Source organism: Mytilus trossulus, chromosome 12, assembly GCF_036588685.1.
Source record: "Mytilus trossulus isolate FHL-02 chromosome 12, PNRI_Mtr1.1.1.hap1, whole genome shotgun sequence".
In the NCBI taxonomy this organism is placed as follows: Eukaryota; Metazoa; Mollusca; class Bivalvia; order Mytilida; family Mytilidae; genus Mytilus; species Mytilus trossulus.
In genome coordinates this window covers 42,844,734-42,870,612 of record NC_086384.1, presented here as the reverse complement: position 1 = coordinate 42,870,612, position 25,879 = coordinate 42,844,734, and the positions used below count along the sequence as shown (strand labels likewise).

Sequence of the window (25,879 nt, the reverse complement as noted above, 5' to 3'; positions counted from 1 at the left end):
AATCATCCCAGAGGGAATCAACAACCTAGTAGTCTGCACATCTGTGTTGACATGAATTATCATTGATATAGTCATAATTATAAATAAACTCTTTACAAAACCTTGAATTTTTGAATAGTTACGCTTTTCTACCTCAGGAATAGATAAACTCATATGCTTTTGGTAAAACTTTAAGTAAACTTTGGCCCATAAAGATCTACAGCTTCGTACTTTATTTGCCTTTTTAAGTTTTGTATTCTAGCGTCACTGATTAATGTTTTGCAGACGAAACGCGAGTATGGTGCAAATACCAAATTTCAATCCTGGCTCCTATGATGAGATTATTTATCCATTTGAAAAAGTTAATTTTATCACAATTGTAATTAACTGATTTAACTTACTTATTGAATATTACCAAGAATGAAAATACCACTTTATAAATTTGAGAAACCAAACCTACTTCAAGGGAAAATCATCATATTACTTCTTTTAATGCAACAAAAACCATTTAAATGTGCAGAAACTGAGATTAATAATATTTTGAAGAAGAAAAAACCTTTAATGACTCTTTCAAGCTTTAAAAGTAGATTTGTCTGTGCCTTGAACATTTTTTTATTCGAGCGTCACTGATGCGTCTTTTGTTGACAAAACGCGCGGCTGGCATAAATACAAAATTTTAATCATGATATCTATGATGCGTTTATTTGAGCATGTATTTAGGCCGAGAACAACTTCAAGTATTGGTTAGATTTGCACTGACTGACAACAGATTTTTTATGATTTTTTTCAAAATATACGATAACATATATAATAGTGATAAATTGCGGTTGGTATAATTTCATTATTGATCGATGGTAAATTCGAAAACAGCCTACAATAATATGCAATTACATAATTATCAAAAATTGAGGGTGGTATAATTTCATAATTGACCGTTGGGAAATTCGAAAACCGCCTACAATAATATACAATTACATAATTATCATAAATTGAGGGTGGTATAATTTCAAAATTGATCGATGGGAATTAAAAAAAATTGCCTAAAATAAATTTTATTTAAATGAAATCATGTTATTATGAACAAAATGTCAGATATCAACTTCGCATCACTCACAGATGTTAGTTCTTACAAAATTCAGTGAGAGGTTTATCACAAGAATTTCAAGCAATGTTAGTTATCAATGAGATATGATTGCTATTGGTTCTCACCTAATTTCTAAAATATCACCTTCTTATAGTCAGAGTGTATTGTCTTGTCGTTATTCGTTATTTATCTATACATCATTGAAAGAGAAGCGAAAGATAACAAAGGGATATTCAAGCTCGTATTAGGTTGAAAACAAACTGACAACACCATAGCTAAAATTTAAAAAAGAAAACAGTAGTACACAAAACACAACATAGAAAACTTTACTAAGCAACAGAAACCAAATACAAACTGATTCTGTTTAACATGTACACCCGCCAAAGTAACAAAATAATCTTTATGTTCAGTACTGTAGTGAATTTACAGTACATGAAAGACGTTATATGTTAACTGACACTGTTAACTGTTAAATATCAAAGCAATTTACTGGGAACGGGGAAATAATTTCCATCTTAACACAGCATGTAAGACAAACTGTTTTGCACAAAAAATATATTTTAAACAAATAAATGTTTTTAGTATTGACAGTAACGACAGTTAAAAATCCACCATGTTTAAGAATATTTTAAAACCATATCCTTTGACATTTAGGTATCTAATCTTTGTTAATGAGTGTAATTTTAGATGTTGTTAAAATTGACCTTTTGTATATCATCTGTGAAGACAGGTCAGAGGTAACATACATTAAAAGTAATATAAGACAATTAGAGCCAATTTTAACGTGTCAAGTACTTTTTCAGATAGATTTATGATTGCAAAAAAGTTTGACATCCTGTAATGATAAATAATCGAGTCTATATAAAATTTCCAGTTTAATAAAAATCAGACACTAGGACTGAATTCATACCGAAGATGTTTGGTCGATTCTTGCTCTCATTGCTAGTCGTTTATGGTAAGCCACTTTTTTTTTAAATTATATATAAATTACACATAACAAGCATGTTTATGTTGTACATAATTTGCGTGGGATTGAATCAGTATTACATTTCGTCCCCGATGGGTATCACCAGCCCAGTAGTCATTATTTCGGTGTTGACATGAATATAAATCATATGGTCCTTTTTATAAATTTCCTGTTTACAGAACTTTGATTTTTTTCGAAAAACTAAGAATTTTCTTATTCCAGGCATAGATTACCTTAGCCGTATTTGGCACAATTTTTTGGAATTGTGGATCCTCAATGCTCTTCGACTTTGTACTTGTTTTTATTAATATTTGGATTTGAGCGTCACGGATGAGTCTTAAGTAGACGAAACGCGCGTTTGGCGTACCAAATTATAAGCCTGGTACTTTTGATAACTATTACAGTATAAGTAAACGGAAAATCTGCAGAAAAATTCCTTCATTTTAACTTTACTTTTTCAAAAGATTTCCAACTCTTATAAATGTTTGTATTCAGGATTGAAAATTTGCCAAACATTTGAGAACTGTTGCAAAAGGAATGCAAAAAACAAAAGAAAGCAGTACATAGATTATTAGTAAAAAAAACGTACCGTTTGAAAACAGACAATAACATAACACGACGGGTGCCATATGTGGAGGAGAACCTGCTCCCCATACTGGAGCACCTGAGATTATTTGTCTGTTGGTCTTTTCATTTTTAGCCATGGCATTGTCAATTTGTTTTCGATCTACGAGTTTGACTGTCACTTTGGTATCTTTTGCCCCTCTTTTATATGAATAATTAAAGATTAATAAAAACCTTATCAAAAACCAGTTATGAACGCTTGTACTCCAAAGTGTCATCGTCTCCTTTTTCTTACATCCTGTGTATTCATTTATATTCGTGGGTGCCAATTTCCGTGGAGAAAAGAAAACTAGCATATTCGTGGATTATTAATTTCGTGGTTTAACCAAAGTATGTATATAAGTCTAAACAAGTTTTTCATTCGTTGAACATTTAATTTCGTGGTTCACCTGTACCAACGAAATCCACAAAAGTTGGTACCCCACGAAATAAATGTTCGAAACAATTTAAGGCTAGGTATATAAACATGTTCAGCTAAATTTGCGATAAGAAGATGTCCATATACATAAAAGGGATGTTAATCTGTTTGGTTTTAATGGAGATTGGCAAAAATGAACAAATTAAAGCCTTTCAGGTAAATTGACAGAAAACAGACATTAACAGGACGATTGAAAAAATTATCAGTCCGATTAAAAAAGGCATCAGCATTGATTAAAATAAAATTAAAAAAAGAACTTTGACAAAACATCACATTACCAATTAATGGCTATGCAATACGTACCTTACCGAAATCGTCTTCTTTTTTTCTACCTGATTTCCAACACCGAAACTTCACACCAACATTTGAAAAAAAGATTTTACAGTAAACTCTTTGACTGTTATCTTTATCGCCGACAATATTGATTAAATAAAAAAATATTTCATTGAAATGTTCTTTTAATGCATCATAAAATCAAATATGTTAAACGAATTGTAACAAACAAAACAATCAATAACAAAGCGTTTATATTTAACATGTTCAGTATGCAGTGAGGACTGTCCCGATCAATGGTCTCAGTACAAAGATCACTGTTACTGGCCCTCAACATCAAGTGCATATAGCTGGAAAGCTGCAGAGGTAACTAAAATATATAATGCATGCTACATTAGCAGCATGATAGATAACTACACATGTATACTCAACCTATGTTTTATCAGTACATATTAAGAGAGCCGTGTGGTATTGGTTAATGCATCGGACTACTAGCACAAAGGTTCCTGGTTCGATTCCCGTTTGGGATAAAAATTTCAGGAACTCAATTTTCGGCTCTCCCTTGACACCATTTGCGAGTATGATCTTGAGGAAACGATGATAGTCCGTCGGAAGGGGACGATAAATGGCTGACCCGTGTTAAGAGAGAGCCATATCTCTTGAACGTTAAAGACACCCTTGTAGATTTCGAAAAAGAGTAGGCTAATGCCGCTACAAGGCAGCACTCTCACCCGCAAAGTGGAAAGGGATTAATATAAGTTGCAAAACTTGTTTCCCAATCCACTATAAATACATATGTTTAAACTATTAAAAAAAGAAAGATGAGAGAAAAATACAATTACAACAACCATTATAAAAAAAGGTATCATTATATGTTTTTTGAAAGCTTCACTTTGATAGTGGAGCAAAACAGTCTTTGTTCTGATATATTATTGACAAACAACGACCTCTGTATAGTAAAGAGCATATGGCATTACACAAATGTTTTATAATCAATGTACTTTAGATAAAAATCCTATTCTTGCAAATCAAACCACTAGATAACCTTATACAATATTGTAGAAACATTCATTTTTGACAACTAGAAAAAAATGGTTTCGGTTTTACCAAATACGAAGAATTAATTTGATTCTTAAAGGAAACAATTGTATAAAATGATATCTTCAATTTCTATAGTTAAGCAAAACTACATATACAGTCCAAATTCAATAAACTTTCATGAATGTCATCAGAGGGACTACAATGGTATTATTGGGTAAGTAGAACAGTCGAATTGTACTCTGATGTTTTCTAATACCTGTCTTTAGCTTTTTGATATCTACTATGGATTTAATTCTTTTCGTGGGTACTAATTTTCGTAGATTTAGGAAAGTTGAATGACGGTGGATAGTTTATTTCGTTGTTGAGCACTGTGTACAATTTTTTAGCAAATTTGTCATCCGTTAAACCTTTAATTTTTTGTGCTTCACCTTAACCCACGAAATCCCCGACAATTGGTATTAAACGAATACTAATGAATTCACAGTATTTCTAATAATCATTGCAGCGTGTATGTGAGAGTCTTGGTGGATATCTGACAGAAATAGAGGATCATGATGAGAATGATTTCATTGCTCGAATGACGTTTGGTGCAGGTAATTATAAATGACATTTATAAGAGCATTCAGGTGGTATATACTAAATTTAGTCCTGGTATCTATGATGAGTTTATTTACATAACACTACAGGGAGATAACTCAGTAAAATCAGCTAAACGTTTTAATCACGTTGTACTGTTAAGGAAATATTAAGTTTCTCAATGATCAAAATAAGTGTTGGTCAAATTATTATAAAACCAATGAAAATTTTCTGATGAAATGGTTGGTTCAAACATATTTTTTTATATTTTTGTCAGAGGGTTAAATATTTGGTAAAAAAGTAATGAAAATTAAACGAGGCAAATCAATTTTTGTCAAGGTGTTGAGTACCACCTTAAGTGCATCTTAATTTTATTATAACCGTATTCTAAGCTTACATTATTTAACTGCTACCTGAATGTTTACTTGTCAGGAATAATACTAATGGTACCACTATGTAGATAAAAACTACTTTCTTCATTGGGCCCTTGAATTCACGCTCTTCAAAGATTGTATTGCTATTCCTTCTTTTTTGTTGTCATGGTTATTCCCTACCTTCATTGTCTTTTATTTTTGCATAATTCCGTTTAATATCCATAATTTTATATCGTATCTAAAACAGACAAAAATCAATATGATAATTAAAGAAAAAGGAATGATAATAAGAAAGGTAAGAATGATGATTTAGTTTGGTTATTACAATATACTAACATTTGTTTCAACATTACATTAATTAGTAATTATTGCATGTTATTTGCATCACTGTAACCGTCTATTGTATTAGGATTGATATTGGTAATTTTGAAGACCTGTTGGTGACCTTCTGCTGTTGTTTTTTTCTATGGTCGGGTTGTTGTCTCTTTGATACATTCCCCATTTCCATTTTCAATTTTATGCACTAAAGTTTCAATAAACGGCCTTGCTTTTAGACACCAATAAACCAAGTAAAAGCATACGTTTAATTGTAAAGTGTTCAATAACTACAAATATCAGTGGTGTGATTTTACACCTTTCATAAATCTGCAAATCCCTTGTTTTAGCTCACCTGGCCCGAAGGGCCAAGTGAGCTTATGCCATCACTTGGCGTCCGTCGTCGTCCGTCGTCTGTCGTCGTCTGTCGTCGTAAACTATTTCAAGAATCTTCTCCTCTGAAACTACTGGGCCAAATACTTCCAAACTTTAACTGAATGTTCCTTATGGTATCCAATTTATAAATTGTATCCGAAGTTTTGATCTATCAACAAACATGGTCGCTATTGCTAAAAATATAACATAGGGGTCAAATGCAGTTTTTGGCTTATAACTCAAAAACCAAAGCATTTAGAGCAAATCTGACATGGGATAATATTGTTTATCTATCTGTCCTGAAATTTTCAGATAAATCAGACAACCCGTTGTTGGATTGCTGCCCCTGAATTGGTAATTTTAAGGAAATTTTGCTGTTTTTGGTTATTATCTTGAATATTATTATAGATAATGATAAACTGTAAACAGCAATAATGTTCAGCAAAGTAAGATTTACAAATAAGTCAACATGACCGAAATGGTCAGTTGACCCCTTTAGGAGTTATTGCCCTTTATAGTAAATTTTTAACCATTTGTCGTAAATCTTAGTAATCTTTTACAAAAATCTTCTCCTCTGAAACTACTGGGCCAAATAGAAGATAGGAGAAAATGATTTTTGTTTTGCTTTTGAAGAAAATAGGACGATTCAAAGAACATTTAAATAAATTGAAAAGCCAAAATAATCATTGATGAGAGATTTAACCAAAAGAATTAAGGTGAGTGATTCAGGCTCTTGAGAGCCTCTTGTTTTAATTGTAATTACCTATCATCAATATTACCATGCAAAATATATTCTAGGAATCAAACTGATTGTAATAATAATTCTCAAAAGTTTAAATAAATAATGTCTAAGAGATACACATGTAATTCGAATTATGTTATCCCACATAAAGCAAGCCATAAAACATTTGACTGATCATTGAAACTTTAATAGTCAAAACAATCCAAAATATGTTTTTACTATAATGAAAGTAATGGCATATATTTCCAAGAGAGCGATTTTTTTGTGCGACGTGAATTTTCTTTTTTCTCAAAACCAATGCTTCGGGCGTAATATAATCTTGGTTTTTCATATAATTCGAATACAGAAAAGAGCTTTGGACACAAACTATGCATACCTGGTTATTTGTTTATTCATTTTTAACTTTGTCGATGACGATTTCCGTTACTAGTCATTCACCAAGTATATAACAAGTTCAGATGTCAGTATATTTCTATACGGACCGGATTAATAATATTCCCTTCTTCGTTCATTAATAAACTGACAACGCCATGGCTAAAAAAATAAGAAAAACAGACAAATAAAAGTACACAAACCACAGTATGGAAAACAATATAATACTAAGCAACACGAACCCCATCAAAAACTGAGGATCTCAGGTGCTCCGGAAGTGTGAGCATTCCTGATAAAAATAAGTCAAAAAAAGTAAAATCACAAAAATACTGAACTAGGGGAAAATAAATTCGGAAAATCCGTAATCAAATGGCAAAATCAAATAACAAAACGCATCAAAAACGAATGGACAGGAACTGTCATATTCCTGAATTGATACAGTCATTTTCAAATGTAGAAAATTGTAGATAAAACCTGGTTCTATAGCGCTAACCCTCTCACTTTAATGACAGTCTCATCAAATACCGTTCTATTTACATTGATGCGTTAAATAAACAACCACAATAAATAGAATAGTCAAAATATGGGTACATTGGAAAGCGCTTTTGGATGCACATAATGTATAAAATATCATGTCCATGTCCAATATATTCACAGGAATAAACAGGTCTGTATCAAATCGTGTAAACCTCATTCAATTAAATTTGGTCATTTTGAAACCAGGTACTTGGTTCTTTATGGGTATTGTTCGAGAAGAACAATCTAGTGGATATGTTACTGCAAGCAATAGTGACGAAGTGGAATATAGCAACTGGCTAGAAATTGAAAACAATGAACCAGGTGGGCCAAGATGCACAAGAATGGGCTATCTTGGTTACTGGGATTCATACTCTTGTGACGAAAAACAGTATTTCATTTGCGAGAGGTAAAATATTGCAGGATTCTTTAATCAAACATACGTTTATTTTGGGAATGTAGGTTAAACCTCGAACTTTAATATTCAACAAATATTCTGCCTTTGAACGTTTACAAAACTATGTAATATAAAACCCACGACAACATGTTTTTCCCAAATCAAAACAATTTTTCATTCATGACATAAAAAATTCACAGTATCACATTTTAAGTTAACCTTTGCTCAATTGTCAATGTCCAGACATTTTCTGTACATTCATCTATACTAGTAACAATTGTAAAAAAAAGTTACATTTTTTTATGCAGGATTAAACTTGAACGTGTTTTACTATTGAGTTTAGGCCTTGATATTTATGTCCTCTGAAATATGTTTGTGGATTTTTTACTTATTGTTGTTGTTGTTATCATTATTCATATTTTTTGTCTTCCAAAATCTTTGTCACAAATAGTAGATGAAACGTCTTACACCAGGATTAGCGTGTTACTCAGGAAATTTATATGGGTCATATATTCTCTATTAATGTCATCTGGTCCTTTACAATTTCTATCACAATTCCACAATTCGCGACATTTTCTTAAAACATCACAGAACTAACAAAAGTACACAATGTCTTCAAAAAATAACTAACCGAGGCATTAAATTTTCCATTTCTTATTAAACTTAGTACTCTGTACATGTACTAAGGTGAGCAATTGCATGATTATTTTAAGTTTTACAGAGTGGGGTTTTCTTGTCAAAACAATTTATACAAAACAAAAACTAAGTTTTTAATTTATTAGCTTTTATTTCAGAAATCAAATATTTTATCAGAAATTAAAAAAATAAAGTTTGAAAACGTTTGTTTGAATACTTATTACATCTTGAAATTCATAAACATTGTTTTATCCTCATTTAAATCAAACTGAGTTGCCCCTTAATAGACATATTTACTCGCTCTGTAAATGAAACCTGTTTCATCGGATAAAAAACAGGTGTTTCTAGTTAATATTGTGTTGATAAATTCAACTTAAATCGATACTTTTGTTGATAATTATATATCATAAGTAATAGTAGCAGTTGTAGCGGAAGTAACCAAATTTATTATTTTCATTACAGTGATGAATATATAGGCAGCAGTTCTTTTGGAACATGGTTGTCAAAAACCAATTTATTCAGATATGAAGATCATTACTACAGAACTGTTGGCAAAAAGGCAACATATGCCGAAGCTCAGGTACAGGACATAGATATTTGATTCAACTGTTTGGCCATTGTTATATTATAGCTCGTTTCTGTCTGTGTTGAATTTTAGTGTTTCTGTTGTGTCGTTGTTATCCTCTTCTATTTGATGTGTTTCCCTCCGTTTTAGTTTATGGCCCGGATTCGTCTTTTTTTAATCGATTTATGAATTTCCAACAGCTGTATACTACTGTTGCCTTTATTTTGCAAACAGACAATTGATAAAAATGCGCCAGTGAACTATAAAAGAAATACTGCGTCATGTAAATGTATAAATTCAAATTTCAAAAAAACTAATATATGTTGCAATGCGAGGATTTAGTTGTCTAAACGAGTTATATGATTCATCATTTTTATTTTCTGAATCAATATTTAGATTATATGAATGATTATATTGATTTTATGAATGAATATTTGATTTTGTTATGAATATTTTGATTTTGTTATGAATATTTTGATTTTGTTATGAATATTTTGATTTTGTTATGAATATTTTGATTTTGTGAATGAGTATTTTGATCAAATGAATAATGATTTTAATTTTATGAATCGATATCTAATTGTTACGAACACTTTTTGTTATGCAAAATTATTTGTATTAATGAAAATATATCATTTTTTTAATGAACAAAAACTCATTTATAAACATATATTTATGTTTATGCATATATAATTTTTTTTATGAACACATATTTTAATTTTTTAAATTCGTAATTTATTTCTATGAACACATATTTTAATTTATTAAATTCAAAATTTATTTTTATGAACAAATATTCGGTTTTACGATTAATTCTTAATTTTTATGAACATATATTTTTTTTTTTTGTGAATATTGCAACGTTTCTCACGCCAAACTTATGATTTTTTTCTATTTTAGAAAATGTGTAAAAGAGCTGGTGCGTATCTTGTTGAACCCAACGACGAAGGTGAAAATGTCTATGTGCATGACAAGATGCACGAAGTATGTAAGTAACTTATCAGGAATTTATTAATCGAAAATATAATTAGCGGTCGCCATTACAAAACACCGATGGATTACGAAACTATTTTCCCCATCAAACAAATCTAAGGAAATAACGTTTTTATTGATGAAAAATACTTCTTGAATCACGTTCATCAGTTACGCTCAAAACGAAAAAAAAACGATTGTGAAGAAGTAAAATTTTAATTTCTTTGTTTATGAGTGTTCAGTATTAGTAATAAAATCTAAAAATTCCAAGAAATATACTTTTAAAACTGAACATCAGACCACAAGAACAACCAACACATAATATACTTAAAAGACAGGTGTATAGACAAAAACAAACAATAATACATTGTAATACATGTAAAAACTATTAAAAAATAACAAAAAATGTATAAGAATTTTACAGATGACGTATTAAAATAAACGTAAAAGACATATTAAAAGAAAAAAAGGAGTTAGCGGTCAAATATTTATAAGGCATTAACATGAATAAAACCAGAGGATTTGGAAAATCGGACAAATAATTCCAAAACCGGACAAGCGAACATCCTTAACAAAATATGGTTGGGTCAAACCAGTGTCCCTTGTCTCTCCTTTCGAGTGTTTTTGTAATATCTCGTAAAAGCAGAACGAACAACACAAACACGAAGAACGCAGCTACCGACAGATAACTAACAAACACTGAAATCATAAGTATTCATTTTTAATTAAATAAATTCACCATGAATACTAGTATCACCAATTTGTACGTCAGACGCACATTTTGCCTACACGTTTTTGATTAAGAAGAAAAACCTTCATGTTTAGAAAGTACTCATTATAACACCACTACAAACACAATTTTCTTTTAATATTCTTGTCATGGTTAGAAAGTACATAAAATAACATCATTACAAATTCAATGCAATGTAAAGTTCTTGTACGTGTCTGTACACAAAACGAACCTTTTTTTAATTTTAGAAATTTTCTTGTGATCACATAAACGTCACAAAAATACGTCACTTTTTGTGATGCAGCTTCATTCTGTGATGCGCAGTTTTGAATGTTGTTTGTTTGTCTTGGTGATTTTCTAAATTCATAGGAGGTGTCCGTTGTTATTCTGCGGGTAACATGCTGTTAAGTTCATTACCGTATATTATTTATTTATGTATTTCCCTATTCTGAGTGTTTGTTCTGTATTTTTGTCACGAAGTGTTTTCACTTTAGCGAAACATGTTCATATAGTCGGGTGGTTTGGCGAGCAATACAAAAAATCCCCATTTCCATTCTCAATTTTAGCTTGAACCCACGTGTGTTTCTCAAAATGTCCTGTACAGTGTTAGAATATGTCAGATGTTTTCTGGTGGTGTTACCGTTGGCTTTTGTTGTAGGTCAATGTTTCTGTTGTTCCGTTGTTTTCCTATAGTTGATGTGTTTCTTTCTGTTTTTATCTCTTGCCCGGATTCGTTTTGGATTAATCGAAATATGACTAATGAACAGCACAGTTTTGTAAAAACTTGAAAACAGCACGAATAATAATTTATTGCGTCCGAAGCGCTTTTCTGGATTTACCTAGACTAGGAATGCTCAAAGTCAAACATTTGAAATCCGAAGGTGTATAAGTACCGAAACCGTTCAAGAACTATATGTCAAAAATACCTAAAATAAATAGCCAAATTCATCGAAAGCCAACTTTGACTGAGGGAGTTGAAATCTTAGTTTCTTGATAATTTCAAAATTTATAAAATAAAGTTACGGTAGTATATTCCTTGGAAAACAATCTTTAGGTTCTCAAAAATTTCAAAAGTTATCTATAAGGGATACTATTAAAAATCATTTAAAGGGTACATAACATTTGTAATAGTGAATGAATTTACGATGCCAGCAACTCTTCAACGAGGCAAAACGCAGAGTCCTTAACAATTCTTTCAATTTTATCAAATCTAATAAATATAGATTCTACCACTGCATCGAGTGCAATACGATATGTATCCACTCGAGACAGTAAAATTTTAAAATTTAAAATGCAAGACCCGCCGAGCGTTTTAAATATTTAAAATTTAACTGTCGAGAGTGGATAAATATCGTATTACACAAGATTTGGTGGTAGAATCGGTTTCTATAATGATTTTCAAACAATATGCAGGCAAACGTATTCCTTCATTTCGAATGATCTGCCAAAATATGTTGTATTTCTATGTGACGTCATCAGGCGTGGTCGCCTTTTTTCATGTCGTCACAATATGACATTCAGAGGAGAGCAAAAAATTTCGACGTCATAATCGGATTTTAGCCAATGAAAACTGAGATCAAACGAACCACACGTTGATTATTTTTTTTTTATACAATTGGTGCAGAAAGGGATATTATAGCATTTAAATAAATGGTTCTGTTTGTTAACTTTATCTATCATTTCACACAAAGTACGGGAGCACAGTTTTGTTACCCGCATTAGTTTCATAAATGTATATCATAAAGGTTGTGCAGATTTTGTATTTTCTAAATTTGACTTCCAAATTTTCAATTTCAAATAAGATTAATCATGCCGTTTTGTTCTATTATAGAAAATGTTTTAAAAAGTTGGGGCTTATATTTCTAAATTACAATATTATGTCTTTTTGTCCCATAGTTCATGGTCATTGGCGATATATTGGAGGATCGGATACCAAACAGGAAGGATATTTCGTATGGAGTGACAACCGTGCTTTAACCTTTGAGAATTGGTGGCCGGGAGAACCTAATAATAAATATAATGAGGACTGCATGGAAATGAGATATTGGGGAAAGTGGAATGACGTGGATTGTTATCATAACAACCGATATATCTGTGAAAAGTACGTAAGACCGAACGATTCAGTTAGAGTATGAATATAATTATATTGCCTAGCATACCGACGGACTCGATCTCGTTTCTTTTGTAGTTCAGAAAATTGTCTTAGATTCCGTGTGTTACTTTTATTTGCTTTGTCCTAATCGATTATCGAGATGTTAACATCTACTGTCGCCCTATGAACTTGTTAATTTATGTTGGGCTTTTGAAGTAAGACATTATTTATTTAATTGATTTTGATATTAAAATGTTTTTGGTATGAACACTTGAATTTACCGTTGCGACACATTATAACTCTGAAAATAATGAACTACAGATTGCAAAAATCGTGAAAAATAATTAGGCATAGATACTGAATTTCAACAACACGATAGAACTTTTCAGACAAGTGATTATTTACTTCGATAACAATTATAGTTGTGTATGTAAGGCTATGACGGATATATAAGAGTATGATTAAATTGTGGTTCCAGATAAAAACAAACAGATGCTGCACATGTTAAATTGAAAAAAAAAGTTCACGTATATCATTTAGTATCTTGATCGATAATTTTATCATCTGAAAACTAAAATATCGCAGTTACGGCTCTACCGTTGCCCGAAATAGGTTGAAAGATAATATGCAGGCAAACGGTGTTGCGATATCTTTCTAAATGCAAGTTACGATATTGGATAGATGATTGCTGTCCACATTTTACGAACAAAACCACAAATATAGATACATTTTGAACAGGTTAAATACCATAAACAAATTCTGATTTTGCAAAGATTTGTATTGCTTTCAACGTAAATTACTGAAGTCCTAGTTATTCATCCTTCAAATAAGATTTTGTTTTCTTTTGTGTCCTTTTTGTAAACATCTTCTTTACCCATACCATAAACTAATCATTAAATCAAATAAATTAATGAATTCATTTTTTTTATGCAGAGCAATCGAAGAAAAAGACCCGACACATGCTGAAGTCGGAACAAATGCACATGTCACAACAGAGGCTGAAGTTGGAACAAATGTACAAGTCACAACAGAGTCTTTGGTTGAAAAAAATACACAAGTCACAACAGAGGCTAAAATTGAAACAAATACAAAAGTCACAACAGAGTCTAAAGACGATACAACTGTACCATTCACATACGCTTGGAAAGAAACGACGACCTCATATTTCTATAACTAGTTATTATTCAAGTAATTCATTCCTTCTTTCCAATCCAACAGTTACTGCAACGCAACATGTTATCTATTTAATCAAATATAACCTAAAAACATTTTTCAATAAAACAGTGCAATGTTCACAGTTTAAAAGTACTTGAATGTACACATGACAGTATCGTAGTTAACTATTGGCCTGATCAGAACTATCCCGGATAGTGTCCTATTTTGTTGTCCGAACTGATTTATTTTAACATGGTGCAGATTTTTAAGAATTTATTAAATAACAAAATGCAATTGATGTTTCCACAACTTGTGTGTATTTTTATCAATGTTCGTCTACTTAAAGATACCCTTATATTTTGATGTCTCTGATCGAACTCACAGCAATACATTGGTACACATATGTTTATATATACAATACGACTGTTGTACCCATATCTTTGACATTGTTACCTATTATGTCTGATTGTTTTGTTCACACATTGTTGTCAATGAAATAGAATTTTAAGCGACCGTAATGCAGTTTTTAGGTTAAGCTAGCTATAAAACCAGGTTTAGCCCACTATTTTCTACAAAAGGGAATGCCTTTACCAAGTCAGGAATATGAAAGTTTTTAGTGTTTAGGATTTTACGTTGTGATTTTAAGTGTTGTTTCTACAAATAACAGTCATGTCAATATTTTGTCATAAAAACGTGCTTCTAATTCAAATTTCATGAGACTAATGAAGCAGTTGAATTTAAGAAACAGTACAATCAATTAAACAACACATAGTTGTGATGGTGATATAGCAGATAAGCACCTTCCGAAAAGAAACATCAATTGTCAACAGTTGGCAATGAGTTCTGTGTTCTTTACGTTGTCTTAGTTTGAAATTCGAATGACAACTGTCATACAAGTGGGAGGTTTACCTTACTTTAACACCATATTTAACACACAATTTTCTTCGGAACATGCATTACCAAGTTGTTTTTTACACATTCCGTTGTTTATATTTAACAGGTTTTTTTATGGACTTTCCCTTTTTACAATTTACCTTGGAGCTCGGTATTTTAATTTTGCAATTTGATTAGGGATTTTCTAGTTTGAATTTTCCTCGAAGTTCAGTATATTTTGTGATTTTACTTTTTTTATACGGTTTTCATGGAATTCTGAAGATGCTCTTGACATTTTGTTACTTATGAATCATTACAAATGCTCATGTAATTTACATTAATTATTTTTAAAGTTGTTGAAATTGGTTCTAATTGTACAAAATATCAATTTACGATCAGTCTGCTAAATATGATTTTATTCTATAAAGTTCAATTTTAATCGTGTGTGATATATTACGATGAATGAGAGAAATAAAATATATATATATCACAAACCGTCAAAGGTTACAATAGAAAACCGATGTTCAAATCCCGTAAATAAATTTAAAAAAAAACATCAAAATGACACATCTGGGAAATTGCATTGAGTCCAAGAAATCTAAAAAAATTGAGTCCAAAAAGTCTAAAAAATTGATGATTATCTCATGATATTCGTGTATCATTGAGTATTCGAAATAAAGGCAACAGCAGTATACCGTTAACTTGTTTAAATGTCACAAATCAAATGAGATTTCTACCATTCATCACGTGCAAATGAAAAACACCCATCCAAATAACTAGTGTATAATAATGTTATATATATCTTCTATTGGATATTCGTCGATGCGTATAAAACTGACAAGCGATTAAAATTGAACTTTATAGAATAAAATTATATTTAGCAGCACTGATCCGTATTTAATATTTTGCACAATTAGTACTAATTTCAACAACTTCAAAAATAATAAATACAAATTGCTTGATAATTTGTAATGATTCATAATTAATAAAATGTCAACTGAATCTTTAGAATTCCATAAAAACCGTATTATAAATACAGAAATAAAAGGTAATTGTAAAAGAGAGAAGTCCATAAAAACTCACAAAATAAATAAATAAAATCAATGGAACGAGAGATATTCCCAACTTGGTACATTCATTTCCCGAAGAAAATTGTGTCTTAAACATGGTGTTTGAGTACAGTCAATCTCGCACTTGTATGACAGTTGTCCTTCAAATTTCAAAGTAAGACAGCATAAAGAACACAGAACTCATTACTAACTGTTGGCAATGCAGGTCGAGGGCGTGACAATCAGCCATATCACCATCACACCTATGTGGTGTTTTTTTTAAATTTATAATACTCAATTGTTCCTGTAGATTCATAGTAGCGTGTTTGTCTGTTTTAAAATAACGTTGAAAAGTGAGTGATAAGCCACCACAAATAGCGAAATGGTAATTGATCCTTATCTAATCAGAGACATTACCGAATTCGTAAACTATCGGTCAAGTGTATTTTGAAGCCTTTAAAATTAAACGAATTTGAACAAAGTATTGACAGGACTGTTGTAGGTAGTAACAAAACTTAAAATCACAACGTGCAACCCTAAACATTAAAGAAATAGCAACATGAACCTCTTTCAAAAATACGAGGGCTGATTGCATGTGTCCTGAAAGACTAAGCAGATTAATCAGATCCTGCTCTAATAGTGGTACACGTCGTTCAACTCACTAGAAGTACTAGTTCGGTGATGTTCCAATCCAGGAAAAAAGGGAGGGATTGGTATCTGTGATACTGATATTCCATGTTGATCAACCAACTGGCGATGACGTCACTAGTTAAGATTTGATTGTAATAAATAAAACCATAGTATTGTGAAAGTATAAACACAAAGAGAGAACGAAAACTGGAAAATCTAAAAGATAACGACATATTGTGTTTTGCTCACCTCTCCATAAAAAAAACCAACCGAAAACAAGTCAAAAACACAGTTAAAGAAAATCTACAAAACGCAATAAAAAAATCTTACTGAACAACACAAACCACTACAATCGTTTATTTTAAATTCAAGAAATCAATTATCTGGGGAAGAAATCATCAGCTTTAAGTTTGATTTTGGGAGAGGAATTGTAAGTACTAAGTAAGTTTTCAAAACTTTAATGCTGAACAAAACGTCTGCACGTAGAGTAATTCCATCTTTGTTATTCAAACAAAGAATGACAAAACAAGAGGAAAACATTACAATGCGCTCAGATGTTTAAACTCATCAATTTAAAGCTGTTGAAAGCAATGAATATGTATGTATGGTATTACTGGACAATATTTGTTGGCCAAACTGTCTGATACGTATCGAAAGTCCAACTGTAAATCAGAAAAAACATCATCCACAGGATTGGAAATTAACCGATGTAATCAGCAGAGTCTTTTGACTGAATTTTATGTGACTCTCTAAGTAAGATTGATTGGTTTTTACATAACACCACTTTCAGCACTTTTCTGTCAGTTTATGTGGTCAGTTTTCATTGGTGGAGGACTTTGGAGTGCTCGACAAGAACCATGACCTACAGTAGGACGTCTGCCAATCCTAGGCAATTAAGATTGGAGTAATGCACGCCTGCCACGTGCTGGATTCGAACTTACAACAGGTTAAAGATACAGTAAATTAACTACCTTGACCACTTCCCTTAATCTAGGTGAAGAAAGTGTTCATCATCATATCTGTCATAGGTCCATGGTGTCAGATGACTATCAGCAGTTAGCTTACTAGTTTTAGAACAGAAGCTGGTTTTACTTGCATTACTGGCTTTCCTGTTGCTTTATCTTATGGTTTTTATGCAAAGTTAATTGACATGAATATCAATTATGTGGTCACTTTTTATTTTCCTGTTTATCATGTTTATAAAAGTATGATTTTTTCGAATTACTAAGGATTTTCTTATCTAGGCATTGATGACATTAGCCGTATTTGGAACAACTTTTTGGATTTTTGGGTCCTCAATACTTATTTGGCCTATAACTATTCTGTGCATATATCACTAATGTTCTTTTGTAGACGAAACGTGCGTCGGAAATATTAATTAACAATCCTAGTACCTTTGTTAACTATTCAGGTAATTCTTGAACTTAAAAAATATAAATCTTCAGTCCGAGAAAAAGAAAACATATCACAGGAAAGAGAAAAAAAGGAAAACAAGCAATAGTCAATAACATGATATCAACACTGAATAGTTAGCCAACGGGTTTTTTTTTGCCATCAATTTACTGTTTGCAAAACTGTTTTATTCTTGATAATAATTATGTATTTCTCCCATGCGGATTACCCTGGCCTAATCATTATTTTTAAACTTTTGGTCCTTGGCGATCTTCAACTTCGGTTTGTTTCTCTGTCCTGTATTTTCTCCCATTTTCCTGTTTTTCTATCGTTACCCTGTCTTGTTATGTTGTCATTTTAATGTTATCATTAACACTGCCATTAAAGCGGGAGGTTTGGCATGCCACAAAACAAGGTTCAATCCACCATTTTTTCATAAAATGACCTGTACCAAGTCAGGAAAATGGCCACTGTTTTCATTATAGTTCGTTTCTGTGTGTGTTACATTTTGATGTTGTGTCATTGTTCTCTTATATTGGATACGTTTCCCTCAGTTTTAGTTTGTTACCCTGATTTGTTTTTTTCTCTATCGATTTATGAATTTTGAACAGTGGTATACTACTGTTGCCTTTATTTAGAAGCCATCATGTCCTTCAGCTTATGATTTTTATGGTCTTTTTAGTATCGTGTTAATCATATCTTTGTAAAGCAGAAACTGTCTCCAATATGCATTATACATGTTATAACGTATAGCGGGATATTTTCGCGGGGTGTAAATTTTTGCTTATTTTCGCGGATAGAACAAAATCGCCAAAATAAATTCTGCCAATTTAACAGTGTACATGGAAAGATTATGCTAAAAATGTTGAATCCGCCAAAATAATAACCGCCAAAATTTTTTGTATACCTTATTCAATGAAAATCGCGAAATTTTACACCTGCGAAAATAACCCGCTATACGGTATCAAATTCAATTAAAAACAAGAACAACCATGTAGATTTCAATAGGTTTATTCCAAAGAAAATGCAGTTAATATAAAAAAAAAAAAGGTAATTATATTGCACTCAAAAGAAACTAAAACTAATTCATTTACCATTTCAATTCATAGCTAACAAAGCAATTGTACAAAAATGGCACAGAGAAACTTGTCTCAACCTTTAAGCATGAAGACTATTAGATTGATATTATCCTCGCAAATGTGAAGAGAGAAGGTATGATAAAGCCTCTTAAATGGTCACTTGTATATGAACAAATAACAAAATTGTCCTTATCTCTTTATTATCTATATTATTTCAACTAACAACATCCTTAAGATGTCATAATACTTCAAAATTATTTTTATTTTGGATCATATATTCTTCAAATTTCATGCAATTAATGCTTAACAGTAAAACTGTCAATAGAATATCACTTTAGTTTTTGTAATATATCTTTCTGAGATATGAAAACGGCCTAACATAAACTATATTTTGCTCATAGTTATCTCAATACTATATTTTAACTGACCATTTGTGGTAATTTTAAAAGGAGTAGGTCCAGTAAGACCCCTTTTAAGCCCCAAAATATAGCAGTTTTACAAAATTGTTAAAATGTAAACTTTTAGTTATTTATTGGACAATAAAATGCTTCTGCTACATAAATATGAGCTGTTTTTGACAATACAATGCACATATATCGGGTACTAGCACCATAAAGTAATGCTAAATTACTGAAAAATTCTAGACGGTTTTCGCTCAAATATGAAAAATCTATCAAATATGCCGAAAAATTTCACTTTTCAGTTGTTTTTTGTCAAAAATGAAAGTGGCCGCATTAGTGTTCATCCTTAATATTGAAATGTAAGTTGTATTTTATTATAATACATAACATATATAAAGGTTGAGGATGAACACGGATGCGGCCACTTTCATTTTTGACAAAAAAACAACTGAAAAGTGAAATTTTTCGGCATATTTGATAGATTGTTCAGATTTGAGCTTGAATCGGATCGTTTTTAATGACTTAATCAGTTAAAATCTTTCACATAAACTGATTGATTCAAATGAAATAGACATTTAAGTGTTTAAAAAGTGGTCAAAATCTTCCGTCAGATGAACCTGAAATTTGAGGCCAAAATTGGGCCTTACCAGACCTACTCCTTTGTCAGTCAAATTAGAAATGACATTTTGCACTATAATGTTCACAGTGTCATCCAATTAATTCAGAAATAAAATAACACAATTTTGAATTATACCATTTTTCCAATTTTTATGGCCAAATAATAGCTTTCACCAACCATTCTCCTATTAGAGAGCAATAAATATACAATTTTTGTACATTGTCAGAAAATATAAAAATTTATTTGTCACACTTTAGAAGCAGGACATAAAAGCTCAACGAGATATTTCATATTTCCAACCATATACATATTGTTTTCATCCTGCAATTAGCACCCTGCACTAGAAATTTAAGTTGTTAAAATCTGTATCATTGTCTATTTTTTTCAACGAAATCAGCATAGTTTTAACAGGGACAGCAAAGAGGACCATAAAATGAACTGTTAAGCAAAAAGAATTATCCACATTACTGCTTGCTCAACATGTAGCAGGGTAACACGAGACTTTACTTGTACAAGTACAAATAAAACAAAAAAATATTTGTGATATGTTGTTTTTACAATATGTGGCTGCTTGCAGGACAAATGTGTGCACCTACATGTAAACAAATAATTTTTTATCTAGGTTAATGATATAGTCTCTTTAGAGAGGTTTCACTGTGACATTTTCAACATGATTGAATTAATTAAAGAATACAATATTTTCATTAGCAACACAATTATCAAATTAAATTTAGAATAAGCAGCCTTAAATGATAGATTGGGCTTTGATTTTCAGAGGAATAAAATGTCGCAAACAAACAAAAAAGTGAAAAAATTTACCCTGCTAAAAGGTGATTACTACAAAATTTAATTTCTGTGCAAATAAAGCATTTTCCAGTATCTTCTTAGATATTGATATTTGTAAAAGTGTCATTAAATCAATGCAAAGAGGAAAATTAGAGATTTATTTAAAAATAACTCCCATTAAATTTTGGACATTTAGTGTATGCAAATATGCGCACGTCTATTTTAGATGGTGCAATATTTCTAATATGCAAAAACAAAAAAACAGCATCAAACTAAAATCAAAAGAACATTTTTCATTTTAAAACAAATTCCATATCTCTTTTCATTTACTTAAACTTTTCAAATGAAAAATAATTGATACTTCTCAGCAAATATTAATTATTTTCATCCCAAGAACTTTCAAACCACTACCAAATTTAAAAATTAACATTAAAACAGTTAAAAATTTCAAAAAGCAAATTGAAGATGCCTGCCAGTGGAGCTGACATCTCTTTTATATTCTCCTTGAAAAATGTATAAATGCTTAAGCAACAACATATTATGAGTATAGCAATGGTGTATTAATAATATTTATTCTCAACTGGACATTATAAAATATCCTAAAATTTAGAGTTCCCAACAAAATATGTTAGAAAAATAGCACTGATGCTTTCTTTATTCTTCCTTTATAACACACAAAATCTATGATATATAATGTAGCCTAATAACCCGTGAAATGTTTTAGTTCGTTGGGACAATACAAATAATAAAATACAGAAGTGATCTTGATGCACTTTTGTTGAATCTTTTATTTTTGTGGGTACAAATTTTAGTGGAGGGAAGCATTATTGTATATTTGTGGTTAAATTAATGGTTTTGCCATATTATTCATACAAGCGTTTATTTAATTTGTACTTTATGACACATTTGAAGTTCTGGTTCACCTTTATCAACAAAATTTATAAAAATTGGTACATTGCGAATATTTCATGATATTTATTTTAATTCTGTCCATTTTTTGGTTTCTCAAAAATAAGAAGTATGGTTTATACAAAATTGAAAGAAAAAATACATCTTAGACCATCAAAAAGCATTAGACGTATAGACAAAAAACAATATGGTTCTTTACAAATGATAGTTGATGGTGACAAAACAATTCTTAATAGGCACAGTTCCTTAACAAACAAATCTTCTCAAGAATATACTGTAAACCAACTTATTTTGGCAAATAGAAAAAAAGGCGAAAATATATTGTCTTGAAAGTGCCACACAAATAAGACTGTTTGAAACTTAAAACTTGAATTTTCTCCGATTTAAAAACATCAACAAAATTAAAAATCATGTTAGACTAGTCTAAAAGCTGCTCAAAAGGGTATAAACACTGAAGTTGTGTCTACAAAAATGAGCTGGTTCACAGTATCTGATGACTTAAAAATATATGTATTTGACTGTATTATGTACAAAAGGCAAAATAGTGATCTAGCTCACACACATATATTTCAAATTTATTTCAAGTCAAACCAATTTAAGGTGGTGACCTTTTACAGTGAATCCTAGCGATTGTGGCGTATACACTCTAATGAGGGTCCTAATAGGGGTACTTTCAAGACGAATAATGATTAAAATACTTGCAAAATGACATAAACAGTTTTTTTGGTGCATGCAATAAATTGTACACTTCATTTGGACGATAAAAAAATCTACTGATTTTGAAGAATCACGTTAATTTTTGTCTAAAAATGATGGTAACATTAATTATTTGAGACCTCTGACGAATCATAAGGATACTTTGATGAATCACGGTAAATTTTTAACCATTTTTTTGCTTACGGTAGCCTAAAAAAGACAATATGAAACCTGACAATAAAGGACAATACTCCCCTCTATAATGTACATGTGTATTTCTCTTCTTTCTCTGTATATATCTAAAATGTAATACATCTTATGATTGAGTTGAAATAAATGTGCTTTCAACTTTAATCAGCAACAATCATTTTAATCCAGACAGTGACACAATACACCACCAAAAAAAGTCTCAATTTTGTGTAGAAGGCATTTAAAGCATTTTATCACAGATAATTTGACAGTGTAAATACATAATGTTTGATATAAGAAAATGCCCATTCAATGAATTCTAGAAAAATGGCCTTTCAAAGAATGTTCAGAGTAATGCTTATACTACATACTGCTAATTTTACATTTTAATTGATGAATTCAAATAATCAAATTACTCTATATAAATAATTTAAATATTCAAACATTTAATTTTCAGAATGAATAATATGTATTGTACAGGATAAGGTTTTAAGATGATAGGTGTGTAAAAGGCATCAAGAAAATTATTTTTGATAAGTTTGTTTACTGGAGATTAATTGATTTATTGGTGATTAATGCCACTTTCAACACAATTGTGCTTTTTTGTAGTCTTAATTTTTATTGGTAGTTATTTACAGGAGAAAAACTGACCAATATCGATATATTATCTTACAAAAAATCTGTATAAAAATGTAGACTAAGGTGACCAAACTGATGAGTAAACCTTCATTACAATGAAAAATGTGAAGATGACCAAATGCTTCAATGATTTTCTAAATCTCAATATTAAACTTTAGCCTCCTGAGATTGGGTAAAGATAAATATGAATTAATGTGATGAAAATTTTTCCTAAACCCTAGTTTGTTACCAAAATGTGTGCCCTGATGGGTCATTGCTAATATTATAAATGACCTTTAAGACATTAAATTAAATTTATGAAATGATTGATAAACAAATTAATGCACAAAATGATACATCCCTTCAAAAACTCTGCAGGATCAAGGTAAATTACAGAATTTTGCAAAGACATTGAAATAACAAAATTTTACCCAAACCAATTCAAAACATTTGACTGGTATGATTACTTTACAGGTAAAAAAACAAATGTATTAGTGTCAACAAAATTAATCAGTTCTAATGAATCTAAATTGATTTTTTAATTTCAGTCAAATTTGAAATTTGAAAATGCACTGAGCTGAATATATGTGTGCTTGAAATCAAAATGAAAGTAAACAAACTACTTAATAAATGGAGCGTTTTACACATGTGATGCATGCTTATACACACGTTGAAACAAACTTCCTGCAAAGCAGAATAAAAAATGTATGAATTGCAAAGCAGCAGAATGCAAACATGTGTTCACCAACTTTCTTGCAAATGGTTTATTTATTTCAAGTTTTATCAAAAGCTTTTTAAAAATTGATAAATACTTTTATATAATTCAGGTAATATATATTGCTTTGATCAGACGATCTTAAACATCATTTACTTAGGTTCAACATTACAGTTTCAGTACCAATACCTTGTTTTATATAGCACTAGATAAAAACAATATAATTCACAACTTGAAAAAAATATGGAAAGTAAGGAAAATTGATAAACACTTTTTTTTTCCCTCAAGCAAACCATCAAATAATGGTATTTCATAACTTATAATATTTGACAGTGTCAAACAAATCTCATAATTTTCTACAGATAATTTTGTTGCTTTCATTATAAGATCTATGTACTTAAATGTATAATTTCATATAGTTTAAAGTTTCTTAATTTTTTATTTTACCTAGCAGTTTGCTTAAATTAATAGTAGCAACATAAAAATAGCAGTTATAGTTTCAAAATACATAAAAAATGCTTAAGTTTGGTAAAGATCAGACTACTCTTTCATCACATTACATAAATATTACGATTAATCATAAAAATTTCAAAGGATTTCAAAGATTTCTATATATCTTTTTTTTAAAGGTTGTTGTTTTCAATTTCACTTGCATCAATCTCCTGGATTTTATCAATTGTTGAACTTGAATTCTTATCTAAATCTAGTGGAAGAACTTTTATATCATCTGAATCATCTGTACAAGATAGTTCAGTTGCCTGGTTTAGACTAGTTTCTACTGGTTCTGACTTGGCTGGACTAGTATTTACTGGTTCTTGCTGTATTGGACTAAGTTTGTTTACTGGAGATTAATTGATTTATTGGTGATTAATGCCACTTTCAACACAATTGTGCTTTTTTGTAGTCTTAATTTTTATTGGTAGTTATTTACAGGAGAAAAACTGACCAATATCGATATATTATCTTACAAAAAATCTGTATAAAAATGTAGACTAAGGTGACCAAACTGATGAGTAAACCTTCATTACAATGAAAAATGTGAAGATGACCAAATGCTTCAATGATTTTCTAAATCTCAATATTAAACTTTAGCCTCCTGAGATTGGGTAAAGATAAATATGAATTAATGTGATGAAAATTTTTCCTAAACCCTAGTTTGTTACCAAAATGTGTGCCCTGATGGGTCATTGCTAATATTATAAATGACCTTTAAGACATTAAATTAAATTTATGAAATGATTGATAAACAAATTAATGCACAAAATGATACATCCCTTCAAAAACTCTGCAGGATCAAGGTAAATTACAGAATTTTGCAAAGACATTGAAATAACAAAATTTTACCCAAACCAATTCAAAACATTTGACTGGTATGATTACTTTACAGGTAAAAAAACAAATGTATTAGTGTCAACAAAATTAATCAGTTCTAATGAATCTAAATTGATTTTTTAATTTCAGTCAAATTTGAAATTTGAAAATGCACTGAGCTGAATATATGTGTGCTTGAAATCAAAATGAAAGTAAACAAACTACTTAATAAATGGAGCGTTTTACACATGTGATGCATGCTTATACACACGTTGAAACAAACTTCCTGCAAAGCAGAATAAAAAATGTATGAATTGCAAAGCAGCAGAATGCAAACATGTGTTCACCAACTTTCTTGCAAATGGTTTATTTATTTCAAGTTTTATCAAAAGCTTTTTAAGGAAAGTAA

At 30.6% G+C, this 25,879-nt stretch overlaps 1 protein-coding gene across 1 annotated transcript; it reads left to right on the top strand.

Annotated features, from left to right (window-relative positions):
• Positions 1 to 1,978: 1,978 nt before the first annotated feature.
• On the top strand, positions 1,979 to 14,512 carry LOC134692473 (C-type mannose receptor 2-like). Its single transcript, XM_063552926.1, has 8 exons — positions 1,979 to 2,018; positions 3,617 to 3,711; positions 4,892 to 4,979; positions 7,864 to 8,065; positions 9,152 to 9,269; positions 10,155 to 10,242; positions 12,853 to 13,057; positions 13,982 to 14,512. Exons 1-8 carry the CDS (start codon positions 1,979 to 1,981, stop codon positions 14,223 to 14,225), a joined length of 1,080 nt encoding a protein of 359 aa, XP_063408996.1. The 3' UTR covers positions 14,226 to 14,512.
• Positions 14,513 to 25,879: the final 11,367 nt, after the last annotated feature.

Excerpts from the sequence above, each read along its gene's own strand:
- LOC134692473 (XM_063552926.1), top strand. The coding sequence starts at position 1,979 with ATGTTTGGTCGATTCTTGCTCTCATTGCTAGTCGTTTATG. Across the intron at positions 3,712-4,891 it reads ATAGCTGGAAAGCTGCAGAG|CGTGTATGTGAGAGTCTTGG; the intron begins GTAACTAAAATA and ends TAATCATTGCAG. Across the intron at positions 8,066-9,151 it reads CAGTATTTCATTTGCGAGAG|TGATGAATATATAGGCAGCA; the intron begins GTAAAATATTGC and ends TTTTCATTACAG.